The 14257-nt window shown below is 61.1% G+C and overlaps 1 protein-coding gene across 3 annotated transcripts; it reads left to right on the top strand.

The window, feature by feature from the left end:
• Positions 1 to 2438: 2438 nt before the first annotated feature.
• On the top strand, positions 2439 to 12627 carry Zbtb47 (zinc finger and BTB domain containing 47). Of its 3 annotated transcripts, XR_005735900.2 has the most exons (7): positions 2439 to 2573; positions 5595 to 7169; positions 8548 to 8695; positions 9130 to 9182; positions 9784 to 9899; positions 10372 to 10516; positions 10809 to 10947. XR_005735900.2 is itself a non-coding variant. In XM_005337926.4 (6 exons), exons 1-6 carry the CDS (start codon positions 2571 to 2573, stop codon positions 11141 to 11143), a joined length of 2322 nt encoding a protein of 773 aa, XP_005337983.1. In that variant the 5' UTR covers positions 2439 to 2570; the 3' UTR covers positions 11144 to 12627. The 3 variants fall into 3 exon arrangements, 2 of the variants coding, with proteins under 2 accessions (XP_005337983.1, XP_077894183.1); XM_005337926.4 differs by lacking the exon at positions 9130 to 9182 and having other exon boundaries at positions 10809 to 12627; XM_078038057.1 differs by lacking the exon at positions 10809 to 10947 and having other exon boundaries at positions 10372 to 10520.
• Positions 12628 to 14257: the final 1630 nt, after the last annotated feature.

Here is a 14257-nt window from a genome sequence, read left to right as displayed (position 1 = left end):
AGTGCTGCCTGTCTGCCAGCCACATACTCCCACTCAAAGAGTATGTTGACCCCACTGCACCCATCTCTCCAGTTGCCTGCAGTGATACCTTGTTTCCTCCCAGGCTCTGCAGTAGTACAGCTGAGGGGAGCAGCCCTTTGGGTCTCCCAGACTCGACTCACAGGGCTTCTTTACAGGTCTAGTGTACCCAGGCACCAGCATCCCACAGAGCTCAGGCTCTGCCTAGGGCTCCCCAGACGATGACCTGCAGCCCAAAAAGCAAGAGGAGAGCAGCTGGGGCCTTTGGGGACACTGAGCACTTCTATCTTCTCACCAGCCTCCAGTCCCTCCTCCAGCCTGGTTGCCATAGCCAAGATTATTCTCAAAAGGACCAGCCTGCCTCCCCTGGTCACACTGGCCACTCTTGGCCAAGCTGTGGCTGGATGTGGGTCTAGGAGTGTCCCACACAGCCCAGCCAGGCTCCTTCCAGCCCATAAGAGGTGGCACTCAGCCTTTTTGTTTTGTTTTGGTACCAGGGATTGAATCCTGCGGCTCTTAACCACTGAGCCACATCCCCAGCCCTTTTGTGTATTTTTTTTCTTTAGAGACAGGGTCTCCCTGAGTTGCTTAGGGGCCTCTCTAAGTTGAGGCTGGCTTGAACTTGGAATCCTCCTACCTCTCATCCTCCCAAATCTCTGGGATTACAGGTGTGTGCCCAGCTCCCCAGCCCCACTTTTCTTTAGCTTCTGACTCTGATATGTCTGCTTGACTTATCTCACTCTGTGCCTCAGAGTCTACATCTAACCAAACAGTTCCAAGCCCCTTCCTTGTCATCTCACAGGTAATACAAGGATCCACGTTGAATTGGATGAGGAAGCGGGTTGGGAGGGAAGAGACAATGTAGGCCAGGGGCCTCTCGGAGCTGAACCAGCTGCCAGGGGCCTCCTAGATGCCCAAGCTCCAGGGGCATGTCCAGTTTGGGCCCCTTCCGTTCTGATCTCATCTCTTTCTACCCAGTGAGTGTGTCTTCTCATCTCCACTGACCGAGTGCACTCCTCCCCTTATCTTGGGCATTCTATTGACCCCATCTCTGTCCCTGAGACATTTTCTCCTCCTCCTTCTTGAGGGTCTCCCCATTCTGGCCCTTGCTATCTTATAGGACAGACCATCAGGCTGTTTCACGGTGCCAGCCTAGGACTCTGCCTCTGCTCCATTCCCTCTCCCAACACCCAGAACAAATCATCCCGGAGCAGGCCCTAGGTTCCCTGCTCACCCATGAGCAAGGTGGCAATCTGTGGGGATACTGCTGCAGCTGGCACAAGTTTGTTGGTGAACCAAGTGCACTTGTGTGGGAGGGCTGGGGTGATCCAGGGTGGGGCAGCAGTCAGCTTGGGGTCAGGGTGGGGATGCAGACAGGCATTAGAGTGATGACATGGGGCAAAGGAGAAGCCCACAGAGGCCTCCTCTCCACAATGGTAGCCCCAGTCACCACCTGGACTCTGCCAGGCCAGTACCCCATGGTCCCCACCCAGCTGCCTGCTCAGTCTGGCAAGGTTCCTTTGCAGCCTCTGGCAGAACAGCCAGCCCCCTGCCCCCACGGGTGTCCGTGCCAGAGCAGCATTCCGCAAGGCTGGCTGCATCTCCCCAGCAGAGGTTGGGTAGGGAGGCCACTCAGCAGTGATCAGGTCACAAGGCTGGGGGGACACAGTGGGGCCTGGGCCTCTGGCCCCCACCTCTCTGGTCCCACCATCTCCTCCTGGTCCTGGGCCAGTCACTTTAAAGGATTTAATTACTGCAACTGTGCTTGGGGGTCTTACATCTGCTGCTTCCAGAGTAGGCCACCAGGTAGGTATGGATCAACGCCCTGGAGGCACACAGTAAAATGAGCCCTGGGCTGCCCTGGGGACCCCAGACTCACCCCCAAGTCAGTAGCCCAGGCCACAGGATGGGGGTGGCAAGCGAGGCTGGGGTGCGGGACTCGGTCCCTCCGCGTAGGATCGCTCTGGGGAGCAGGTGGAAGTCTTTTCAGCGGCGAGTTGGGGGCCAGGCGCGCCCAGCTTCCCGATTTCTAGGCAGCCTCCTACCCTGACCCCGCCCCCGTGGTGCAGCTGGAGGGCATCGAGGTTAGATTCCGGGACGAACTTCCCGGCACAGGGGGTGCTCGGCGCGGGAGGGTGAGCCGGGGTCAAGCTGCTCGAATAGGAACAGGGGGGGGCTGGTTGGGGGCCGGCGGCCGAGGCAGAGGGGCCTGCGCGGGACAGCACCCACCACGCGCGTCCGCGCCCCCCGCCGGAGCTCAGGACGGCCTGGCCCTTTAAGCGTCCAGACGGCGGCCCCAGCTGACGCGCGGGCTCCAATCGGCGCCCCGCGCCCCCCGCCCGCCGCGCCCGAGGCTCCGGGCCGCAGCTGCTCGGCGTCCGACTCGCCGCGGCCCTGCGCCTCCGCCCGCCCGGCCGCGCCCCCGGGGCCATGGTCGCGGGGCCCTGCGCGGGGGCGGCCCCCAGCGCGGCGCTTCATGGAGCGGCCCCGGCCCGGCCGCCGGGGGCAGCGCGATCCCGCGGGGCCCTGTGAGCCCCCAGCGCCACGGCACCATGGTACGCAGGGCCCTGCCTGTCCCCCCGCTTATCCGCCCACCTGCCAGCTCTGCCTTCCCGAACGCACGGCCCGCGGGCTCGCGTGAAGGGCTGGAGCGATCTTGCCCCTCCCCCGGTCTTCCCGACCCCATCTGCCGGGTCCCCGCGGGCCGGAATGCAGCGCTACGGCGCGGCTTTTGGCGGGGAGGGGGTTAAATTCCTGGGGTGGGGGCACCGGCGCGAGAGGCTGAGGTCTTGCTAGGCACGGGCGGAGGGGGCGCTTCCCTGCGCCCGGGACGGCGCCGCCCTCTGGCTGGGTGATGGGGGGAAGGGGACTCGGATTCCCGCCCGGGCCCTGGGCCACGTGGGCGCTGGAGCCGCCCAGCCTGGGGATTGAGGGTGGCTCGGGCCAAGGGCTGGGGGTGCCCCTAGCTCCGGTCCAAACTCCTGTGTGACCTTGGGCCAGTCCCCCGCCCTCTCTGGTCTGCTTGCTAGGGGAGGAGGAGAGGCAAGGGCAAAGAAGACTGGCATAGTCACCCCACATCCAAAAGCAGGATCCTAGAGGTCACCAGCTTGTGCCCCCTTGCTCAGCCTGGGCTCACCCACTGCTGCCCAGGGATGAAAAGGTCGACACCAGCTTAGGGAGGGCACAGATGGATGCCCCAGGTGTCATTCCGGGGCCTTCCTGGAAGTGAGGCCAGTACCCCTCAGGTGTAGCTCTGCAGCTTCAGCAGGTGTCTTCTGACTTGGGAAGGGCTTGAGGGCATGAGATCCCCTGGCCCCAGGGTGCCTGACCACTCTCCTGGTCCTGCATCTTTGCCAGGAGAGTGGCCTGGGCTGGGGCTGGGGTGTGTGTTTGCAGCTGGCACAGCCAGATGGGGAGGGGCATCCCCAGCTTCAGAGTACTGGCACATCTGGCTGGGGAGGCCGGCACAGCTGGTGGGCACTGCAGAGGAGGGGCCATACAGGGAGCAGCTGTGCCCTGCTGAGGGCTGCCACTCAGGGATTCCGGTAGCATCTCTGTGCCCAGGATGTGACTATCGTGACTGGGCGGACGGCCTTAGGATGGAGTCACTGCCCTCCTCTCCCTCCTGAGGCCAGAGGGCTGGGGCGCACAGAAGGGTGTTTCATAATGGCCGAACAGAAGGAATGGGCTACCCCTAGATGGCCTGGCTTTGAGGAGCCCTGACTCAGGCTGCTTTCCCTGGAGGCCCTAAGGAGACCCTGTCCCTGCCTAAGCTGTTCCCTGACCCTTCACTGATGTGTGGGGGCAGTGGCTCTGGGGAAGAGGTGGCAGGTGGAGGGTTGAGTGGTCCCTGGCTGGGAGATACCTCCTCCTGCTTACCAGTCATCTGACCACAGGAAATAGTGCCCCGTCCAGCAAGGCAGACATGGCTTGGCCAAGCTGGGAGGCCAGGGCTCTGGACTGTGGACCCTGCCATTCTGAGCCTTGGTTTCCCCATCTGTGCAGTAGAGGTTGATCCCAGAAGATGAATCAGAATGAGTCAGGAGGGAGATGGGAGGGGCTTGGTGCCACGTCCCAGTTAGATTGGCCAGGCCTGGACAGGCCAGCAGGTCTAGGGCAAAGGGGGGGCCGATGGTGGCTTCTTGGCTGGGGGAAAGGGTATGGTGGGAGAACTCAAGGAAGATGGTGTCCATGGCTTGGGGCCTGGCCAAACTAGGATCTGAGAGAGCACAGCGTAGGTGCTGCCCTGGACTGTGGCTGCAGGGGGCAGGGTCCAGGGTTTGGCTAGAAGCAGGGGGCCCTTGCTAGCTTGTTAAGTTTCATCCCGAGGCTGTACTCATTCAGGTGTGGAGTTGGGCTGGACATCACCATGCCTGCCCAGTCTGGGCCCACCTGCTGCTGCCCCAGACAAAGAAGGATGGCAGGAGGCAGGGTCCATCTCAGGTCCTCTAAGGAGGTGCTGGTTTTGTGGCTTTGGGGCAAAGTACCTCAAATGAGGGAGGCTCTGCCCAGCTGGGAAGGCCCGAGGCCAGTCAGAACCTAGAACCTGTGGGGTTGGTCTGTCCAGCAGGGAGTCAGCAGATACTAATGGAACATCTGCTGTGCTCTCCCATCTTCTGGGGAGTCTGCTAGTGTCGGGGCCACGGATGGTGGGTTGGCTCCTATTCAGGACAATTCATATGTTCTGGATATGGCTCCTGTGCCTCAGAGTCTGACCTATCAGACCTTGAGGGCCTCCCCAGGGCTCGCCAGGTGGGTAGCCTCCAAGGTAGGGCCATCCTGGAGCCTCTGGGCCTGGGCTATCCCTGACTGGGTGAGAGCAGGGAGCTGCTGGGCCGTGGGCAAAGGGGCGCAGCAGAGCAGTGAGTGAGCTCTGGAGCTCTCCAGCCTCCTTGGGAGGGCTACAGGACCAGGGTGAGGGAGAGAAAAGTCACAAAGTCTCCTCTTCTGCAGCCCTTGGGCCTGGGCCCACTACTGACGAGGGAAGGGGCCCTCGGTGCTGCCTGGTGGTCAGCAGAGGCCGGGCAGTGAGTGAGCAAGCTCGCCTGATTCCTGTTCTTGAGGTGCTTGGGTTGGGCCAGCTTTTCTCCCCATGTGTCAGTAGTTGAGGCGGAATCCACAAGGCTCAGGAAATGCTGAAGGGGTGGGTTGGAGGAAGAGGAAGGGCACAGTGAGCAGGATCCTTCTAGGTTTGCCTGGGACTCTCCTGGTTCTAGCACTCAAAGTCCTGCCTCCCAGGACACCCCATCTGCCCTGCAAACCTGAATGGGTGTCACCAAAGTCACCTTTCCTCCTGTTCCCTTCCTATGCGACTCTTCCCATTCACAGAGGAAGAGCCCCCCAGGCCCAGGAAAGTTCCTGGCTGGCCTAGGAGCTCATCTTCAGCCTGGGGGGGTCTGAGTTCTGCAGGCAGCTGGCCCAGGCTGGCACCCGCCCTCCACCTTCTTGCTCAGCTTGGACTCCTTCCTCGCAGGGTGGAGCCAGGAGATGGGCTGCCTCCCTGCCTGATAGCGGGCGCAGCTGTGGGTGGGCAGGGGCCGCTGCCCTTGACCTCTGCCGTGCCTCTGCCTCCGCAGTTGCTGGTTGAGAAGACGACCGACTCACCAGCGGTGGAGTTCTCGCTGGTGGAGGACGTGGCGCTGCACTTCGCCTGCTTGATGGGCCGTCTGAACGAGCAGCGGCTCTTCCAGCCTGACCTCTGTGACGTGGACCTGGTGCTGGTGCCCCAGCGCAGCGTCTTCCCGGCGCACAAGGGCGTGCTGGCCGCCTACAGCCAGTTCTTCCACTCGCTCTTCACCCAGAACAAGCAGCTGCAGCGCGTGGAGCTGTCCCTGGAGGCGCTGGCGCCGGGTGGCCTGCAGCAGATCCTCAACTTCATCTACACGTCCAAGCTGCTGGTCAACGCCGCCAACGTCCACGAGGTGCTCAGTGCCGCCTCCTTGCTGCAGATGGCCGACATTGCCGCGTCCTGCCAGGAGCTGCTGGACGCCCGCTCCCTCGGACCCCCGGGCCAAGGCACCGTGGCTCTCGCCCAGCCAACGGCCAGCTGCACCCCGGCTACGCCACCCTACTACTGTGACATCAAGCAGGAGGCTGACACCCCGGGCCTGCCCAAGATCTATGCCCGTGAGGGTCCCGACCCCTACTCCGTGCGGGTGGAGGACGGGGCTGGGACCGCTGCTGGCACGGTGCCGGCCACCATTGGGCCAGCCCAGCCTTTTTTCAAGGAGGAAAAAGAGGGAGGTACTGAAGAGGCCAGAGGGCCCCCGGCCAGCCTCTGCAAGCTGGAGGGTGGCGAGGAGCTGGAGGAGGAGCTCGGGGGCCCTGGCAGCTACAGTCGCCAGGAGCAGTCCCAGATCATCGTGGAGGTGAACCTTAACAACCAGACGCTGCACGTGTCCACAGGGCAAGAGGGGAAACCGGGCACTGGGGCAAACCCGGCCACCATGGTGCTGGGCCGGGAGGACGGGCTGCAGAGACACTCGGAGGAGGAGGAGGCGGCGGATGAGGAGGAAGAGGAGGAGGAGGAGGAGGAGGGTGGTGGCAGTGGAGGGGGAGAGGAGGAGGAAGAGGAGGAGGAGGAGGAGGAGGGTGGCAGCCAGGGAGAGGAGGAGGACGAGGAGGAAGAGGCGCACAGTGAGCCAGAGGAAGAAGAGGAGGAAGAGGAAGGGCACAGTGAGCAGGATCCAGAGAGCTCAGAGGAGGAGGAGGAAGACGAGGAGGAGGAAGGAGAGGCCGAAGGTGGGCAGGGGCCAGTGGGGACTGGGGGGCGCCAGGGCAGCCGAGCAGACCCCCCTGCCCACAGTCGAATGGCCACGAGGTCCCGGGAGAATGCCCGGCGCCGGGGTGCTGCTGAGCCTGAGGAGGCTGGGCGGAGGGGTGGGAAGCGGCCGAAGCCCACTGGAGTGGCCCCTGCACCCGCCCGTGGGTCACCAGCCACCGACGGGCTGGGGGCCAAGGTGAAGCTGGAGGAGAAGCAGCACCACCCGTGCCAGAAGTGCCCACGGGTCTTCAACAACCGCTGGTACCTGGAGAAACACATGAACGTCACCCACAGCCGCATGCAGATCTGCGACCAGTGTGGCAAGCGCTTCCTGCTGGAGAGCGAGCTGCTGCTGCACCGGCAGACGGACTGTGAGCGCAACATCCAGGTGGGCCTCAGGGCGGGCTCCCACACCCCACCTTGCTGGCGGCACTGCCCAGGTGGTCTGCGGAGACCAGCCCAGGAAGGAAGGCAGGGCCCAGGTTCTCGGGGATAGCACTGGGAGTTTTCTGGGAGTGGTGGGTAGAGCTGGGCTCTAACATGGAGAGGACAGGCATAGACAGTACCCTTGGCCAGAGGAGCAAAGGTGAACGTGGACATGGTAGGATGTGAACAGAGAACTGAGCACATGAGGCCATGGGACAGCCAAGTCTGAGGAGCATCAAGTCAGTGTTTTAATAAATCCTGAGGGCTGCAGAAAGGCCATCCAGGCCATCTTGTATGGTTTCACAGGTTGTACACTGCACACAAGTACACATGAAAGAAGGAGTGGTTTGTCCATTAGAGCACTGTACAAATCAGGGGACAGACCAGCCAGGGATAACACCTGTACTCAGCTCCTCGGTTGAGGAAAAAGGGGTTGATAAGAAGTTTGGGAAGAGCAAGGCCTGCTGGGGCCAAGCTGGAGAGCTGGGCTGGTTGCCAGGTCTTGTCCAGTATGAGTCTGTGCCAGTCTAATTCCTCAGGGTGGGTGTGGCACAGGGACAGCCCAGTCCCCCCAGGTGGCTTTTACCTTTTCTGGCGCAGAAGGGGGAGAGGAAGCAGTAGGTACTAATTGTCTGTGCTAATTGCTAATTGCAGTGCCCCGAGGAGACAGCACTGTTTGGGAGTTATGCTGGGACCTGGCCCTACTCCTATGCACCTGTTCCTACTTGCCTACCCCCGGGCTGCCCTTTGGCTCTACCTGCCGCACACCTGAGCCCCCTCCCCACCTGGGGATCCTGACAGCCAGCATCCTGGCCTAGCCATGAGTGCTCTGGGTGCTTTGCAGGGATGGGTAGGGCAGGGTCCAGTGGAACGGCCCCTCTGTGGCCTGGTAGGACTTGGCGCCTCTGCCTCCGGCAGGCCTCCCTGGCTGGCCCCCTAAGGACCCATCCCCTGGTGGATGGATCTCCATGGTGTCAGAGCCAGGTCCCAGCCAGGGCCAGCAGTGATCATGCCTGAGCTCTGTCGGGACGCATCCTGAGGGGCTTCCCCATGAGCAGTGGAGCTGCCCACCTCAGGCAGCCCTTCAGCCAGTGGGGTCTCCCCTCTGCAGAGAAGCTCTGTCCCCTGAGCACAGAGGGGTTCCTCCTGGAAGAGGTGACTGAGGGAAGGAGGAGGGCCTGGTGAGACCCTGGGGGTGTGAGCCAGCAGGTGGTAGGGAGGGCAGGTGGCAGGGGGTCGCCTCCCAGTTCTGGTGGGCTGCAGGCCAGAGAGGGGACATCTTGTCCACCACCACAGGGTCCTGATAGGGACCCAGGGCCTAAAAAGCTCTCACCCTGCAGTGTGTGACGTGTGGCAAAGCTTTCAAAAAGCTCTGGTCCCTTCACGAGCACAACAAGATCGTGCATGGCTACGCGGAGAAGAAGTTCTCGTGCGAGATCTGTGAGAAGAAGTTCTACACCATGGCCCACGTGCGCAAGCACATGGTGGGTAAGTCCAGGCTGGTGAGGTGCAGGCTATGGAGAGAGGAGGCTCAGCTACTAGGTGTGCTGGGCAGGACTTTCCATCCAGGCGGATGGGAGGACTCCAGTTGGAGGATAATGTGAAGGGGTAAGGAGGCCCTTCTCAGCAGGAAGCTTGGGAGGCTGCTGTGACCTAGACGGGCTCTGGAGCCAGGGGTTTTATGTACAGTTGGCCAGGTTGCTTATTGCACAAGGATGGTTGGATAAAATGGCAGGTGAAAACTGGAATCCAGCTGGCATGCTGCTAACCAGGCTGTGTGTCCTGGCAGGGGATTATGTCCACCCAAGGAAGGGAACACCTTTTTCTAAATTATACAAAGTGCCACATGATCAGGCACAGGTCCCCTCTCGGTTTCACAGCAGCTGTGCCTCTGATTTTTTCTCAACTTCTGGCCCTCACAGGGCTTCAGTCTTCTCTGAATGCAACCTCCCCCCAGGGCTCACACCTGGACACAGTAAGGAGGCCCCTTGGGTGTGTGTTGGCCACCCCATTGCCTTGGGAAAGGCTGCCCACTCCCTCTAGGTGGGCCTGGCTGGGTGCCTAGTGACCATATGGCCCTCCCTGCCTTGACCAGTCTGGGCCCAGGGTTTGAGGAAGGGTGGTCAAGGTGGAGCGAAGGTCTGTGGCCAGGCCCTGCTTCATTTCTCCACTGGAGAGTCCTGGGGGCCTTCCATTGTGAACTAAGGGAGGTACCCCTCACCCCCAGGGTCTAGGCCAGGAGCATGCTGGGTAACCACGAGGCTTAGTGAGCTCTGAGCTCAGAGGGTGGGAATGGAGGCTCTTCTCTATCACCAGTTGCCTCTTCCCAGATCGTCTTTGAAGGGTGTTTTGGACCTCATCCATCCACAGGTTTGGTGGGTTACTATTGAGGTCCAGAGGCGGGGGCCTTGATGCATGCCACCTCTGGTAAAGCCTGCGGTCCTTGGAGCTCAGTGCCACTGTCAGTCCCCAGGAATGGGTGGTGGTGCGGGATGCCCCAGGAAGAGGGGTGTGGCCCAATGCGGGGGTGCTCAGGCAGGCCCCTGAGATGTGACGGCCACGGTGCCCACCTCCAGCCCACACCAAGGACATGCCCTTCACCTGTGAGACCTGTGGGAAGTCCTTCAAGCGCAGCATGTCCCTCAAGGTGCACTCCCTGCAGCACTCGGGGGAGAAGCCCTTCAGATGTGAGGTGAGCACATGTCTCCTGCCTGTCCTGCCCAGGAACCATCCAGGAGGGTGGGGATCCCAGCAGCTTAATACCAGAGGTGTGTGTGGGGGGGGACAGGAAATGGAATGCAGGAACCAGAGATGCCCCCCCCAAGGCAGGGCCCCTCCCCTGCTCCACCCACACCTTGCCTTTTCCCCACCCTGGCCCCGCCCACATTGGGGGTTGGAAGTCTGTGGGCTTGGGGGATAGGTGGGCAGGGAGAGGTGGAGATGCAGAGCTGCAGGTGGGATGCTGGGCCCTCTGCTGTTTCTGACCCCCCATCTCAGCCCGACTCTTGCATGCCCTTGGCCTCCCCTAGTACTGCCTCAGCGCCTCACCTCCTTGCCCAGGAGCCCCTGCCCATGTCTATCTTTGGCCCTGGGGCCAGGGGTAGCTGGTCCCTCCCTGAAGGCTGCGCTTCTCTGCCCCGGGCCTCACTCACCCCTACCCTCAGAACTGCAATGAGCGCTTCCAGTACAAATACCAGCTGCGGTCACACATGAGCATCCACATCGGCCACAAGCAGTTCATGTGCCAGTGGTGTGGCAAGGACTTCAACATGAAGCAGTACTTTGATGAGCACATGAAGACGCACACAGGTGAGGCCGCCCCCAGGGGTGGGCTGGACCTGCCCCCTTCTCGAGATGCCCGAGATGGCCTTGGCCGGGCTCCTCTCAACTCTGGGTCTCAGTTTCCCATTCTGTATAAGGCTCAGCAGGGCATCCTTCCTTCTGCCCAGGCTTGGCACAAAAATGATCCTAGGTGGGGAGGACCCAAGAGTGCTGAGGTTGTCCCCCCGGGGTTCGATGGGGCAGAGAAGCTGGCCCAGGCTTGGGCATGGCGACCACCCCCCCCACCCCCGTGACACGGTGCTGCCCACCCCAACCCCAGGGGAGAAACCTTACATCTGCGAGATCTGCGGCAAGAGCTTCACCAGCCGGCCCAACATGAAGCGGCACCGGCGCACGCACACGGGCGAGAAGCCGTACCCGTGCGACGTCTGCGGCCAGCGTTTCCGCTTCTCCAACATGCTCAAGGCCCACAAGGAGAAGTGCTTCCGTGTCAGCCACCCGCTGGCCACCGACGGGGCCCCGGCCCCCGGCCTGCCCACTGCCCCGCCCACGCACACGCTGGCCCTGCTCCCGGGGCCACCGCACCTGCCACCTCCGCCACCACTCTTCCCCACCACGGCCCACGGCGGCGGCAGGGTGGACGCCAACAACTGACCCAGTGCTCCTGCGGGACCTGGAGCCCAGGGCTGCTCCAGGAGGGACCCCGCTGCCCTCCCCTCCTTCCTGGGGCCGCTGCCCTGGAGGCCCTGACCCCGAGGGGCGCGCAGGCTGGCAGCCCCCCAGAGCTGGTGGAGGACACCTCACTCCGAAGTGCCCCCCTTTCTGCAACTTTTTGAAGCCTTTACTTTTTCTTTTCTTTTTTTGAAAGTGAAGGATAAAAGATAGTTTGCAGCACCCCCTCCAGGTGAGGGGGGTGCTGGAGGCAGCAGGTACAGTGGGAGGGAGGGGCCTGAGCATGAGCCGCAGGTATGGCTGGTCATGGCTCTGAGTCCTGAGCCAGGCTGGGCCTAGGTTAGCCTCAGTAATTCATCCTCACCTCCTCTGGGTCCCTAACTTGCCCCATCATCTTGGAGGCTTTGGGGAGAAGTTGGAGTATCAGCTCCCCTTGGAGAAGTTGTGCACCCAATCTGAGGGATGTGGACACAGAGGCAGGGCCTTGAGACTGGACATCTGTGGGCATGTGGGGTGGGAAGTAGCCAGGTGCAGACCCAGTTCTATTCCCTGTGTAGTACGCCAGGTGGGGGCTGGCCCCCAAGGATTTGCTTTTCTCAATTATACCCTTGCTATTAGGCACAGAGATCCCCAACCTGCACTACACTGCACCTGGGGCCCCAAATCTGGGAGGTGTCCCAGAGTTGCTGGACCTCAGTTGCTGTGGGCCAGGCCCTGGGTAGGCAGACAGGCTGACTTTCTGCAGTCAAGAAGTCCCTGCAAATGGGTGAGACCCCAGGGGCAGGGCCCCAGGAGGCTTAGGCAAACATTTTAGGGTTCCAAGGTGCTATCAGTGGGGAGGGGAGAGGGCTGCTGTTCATAGAGCACCCCTGTCCTTTCCCAGCTACCCTGGCTATATTGCCTACACTAGGAGACGTGCACATATGTCTGAGTCTGTCAGCTCCCCAAAGGCTAGCTCCAGGCCTCATCCCCTCCCTAGGCCTAGCCACGACCTGCCCAGCTGGCTCCTTGCCCCTCCAGGGTCTCTGCACTGATGGGTGGGCACCCACAGACCTGCCTGTGAGAGGAGCCTGCATGTTCAGGCCCTGGGGGAGCCCAGCCTGTGCCCAATGCTTGCCCCAGGAGGCAGGCACTACTAATAGGATACCTTTTTTGTTGTCATTTAACGTCTTTATTCCTACCTTTAAAAGTGGGAGGAAGGTTCCATAAGCTACATGTTTCCTAGTTAAGCTCTTTCCTATTGTGTTTCTTAGATTTTTGTTTGTTATACTCTTTGCACCTTACACCCCCAATTCTCCCCCCACACCACCCACCACCTTCCCAGTATGGCTGGAGTGGGAAGAGGCCTGGGCCCAAGAGACTGGTAGAGGAACTGAACCCCTCTGACCTTCTTCGAGGCCCATGGCGCGGGGGGCAGAGGGCTGGGGACATTTTAATCATCAATAAACGAAGCACTTTATTCTGTACAGATGTGGGCAGGCCCAAGGTGCCCGAATGATTTGAGGATCTATAGTCCAAGCCACACCACGCTGGTTATTTTGGGCTTGGAGGGGCAATTCCTGCAGTTTCCTGGTACTTGGGCCCTTCCCTGGCCTGGTTGAGTCTGAGACTGCTGTTGGAGCAATACCAACCAGAGTCTATACATGGACCCTCAGGCACCCCTGTGTGTCCTCTGGGAGAGAAGCCCCTTCCCGGGGATGAGGTTCCAGCAACTTGCAGAGTCAGGGCTGAGCCTTGCAGCCTCCTGCTTTACATAGCTTTTTTTCCTCCCCCATCCCCCTTGATCTCTGGGCTTCCGTGATGTCCTCAGGGTCCCCTTCCCTCCCACTTGTTATTTCTAACCTCTGGCCCCAGTGCCTGGCAGCTCTTTAGAGCTGGCTCACGTTTCCCCCCAAAGGTGGATCTCCCCATGTGGGCTGTAGGCAGGTACCCCATGGCTTCTCCAATTCATCACTGGCACTAGGGTCTTCCATGGCCCTCCTTCAGCCTGAGTCGACCTGCAGTCTGCCCTGCCATATTTTAGCAGGCAGAGGTCAAAGGCAGGGAAATGGCAGAGAAACTGTGTGCCAGGAGCTGGATTTCCTGGTCTTGTACGTGTCCTCTGTAGAGGTAGGCAAGGGGGTCCAGGCAACTGGCTGGGCACTTGTCAGAATGGTCACTGTAGCTGTAGGTGGGCATGGCCAGCCCCTCTCCTGGGAGGCCCTGTGTTCCTGGTGCTAAACGCTGTCTTCATCTTGGGCCCGTGTTGAGGGGAACACCTTTCCGGCCAGACCACAAGGCCAGAAGCAATAATGGAACCTCAGCAGTGCCGGTGTGGATTGGGGGGTTCTCGTTTTACCACCTTTACGTTTTTCTTTTTAAGACAAATTGCTGAGTACCCAGGTGTTGGTGTGAGGGGGCTGGGGCATCATACCTGCTTCCCAGGGCTGGGGAAAGGGAGGCTGGGGATCGTCACCTGGGGTGGAACTGCTGGGATCCCTCTGTGCAGCTGGGTTTTTTTCAGTCTGTTGGACCAGATCTCAGGTGGCAGAGCCTGGGCCTGCCACCGCCTCGGCTTCCCTGGGAACTGTGGTCTTGGGCCAGCTGTGGGGGATGGTCAGCGTGAGAGGTGGGCCTCCAGCCCCTTGGCCACAGTTCTAGGAGCCAGAACTGGGGTCAGGACCTGAGACTGTGACCCTGGCTTGTGCTGCCACAAGCTCCACAGTGCCCTTCACGGGGGCCTAGGTGTGGGTGCCCTGCAGCCCCAGAATGTGGGGGACAGCAGGGTGCGAGTGAGAAGAGTGAAGGGGAATAAAGTCAGTACAACTCCTGTCCCTTGGCCTTTTCTTTACACCTTGCTGCCCCGCTGCCCCGAGCAAACGCAACACGTCATCCAGCAGCTTGGCACACAGGCTCTGCTGGCATCTGCACCTTGGAGCACCATGGGCCTCATCTCCCTCCTTGTCAGCATGGGCTCAGCTTCATAGAACCCCAGAGCTGAGGCAAGGGCTGGGTCAGATAAGGAGGGGACCCGAAAGAGGAGAGGCTCTGTGGCTGCTGAGGTCCTAGCAACAATGGTGATGTCCACAGGAAGCCAGGGCCCTGCCCGTGTAGTTT

The sequence above is a fragment of the Ictidomys tridecemlineatus genome, chromosome 2, assembly GCF_052094955.1.
Source record: "Ictidomys tridecemlineatus isolate mIctTri1 chromosome 2, mIctTri1.hap1, whole genome shotgun sequence".
Taxonomy (NCBI): domain Eukaryota; kingdom Metazoa; phylum Chordata; class Mammalia; order Rodentia; family Sciuridae; genus Ictidomys; species Ictidomys tridecemlineatus.
The sequence above is the reverse complement of the archived record's forward strand: the minus strand, read 5'-3'. Positions and strand labels throughout refer to the sequence as shown.

Coding starts and splice junctions, on each gene's coding strand:
- Zbtb47 (XM_005337926.4), top strand. Junction 7,170..8,547: donor ACTGTGAGCGCAACATCCAG/GTGGGCCTCAGG, acceptor CTCACCCTGCAG/TGTGTGACGTGTGGCAAAGC. Junction 10,517..10,808: donor GCACATGAAGACGCACACAG/GTGAGGCCGCCC, acceptor CCCCAACCCCAG/GGGAGAAACCTTACATCTGC.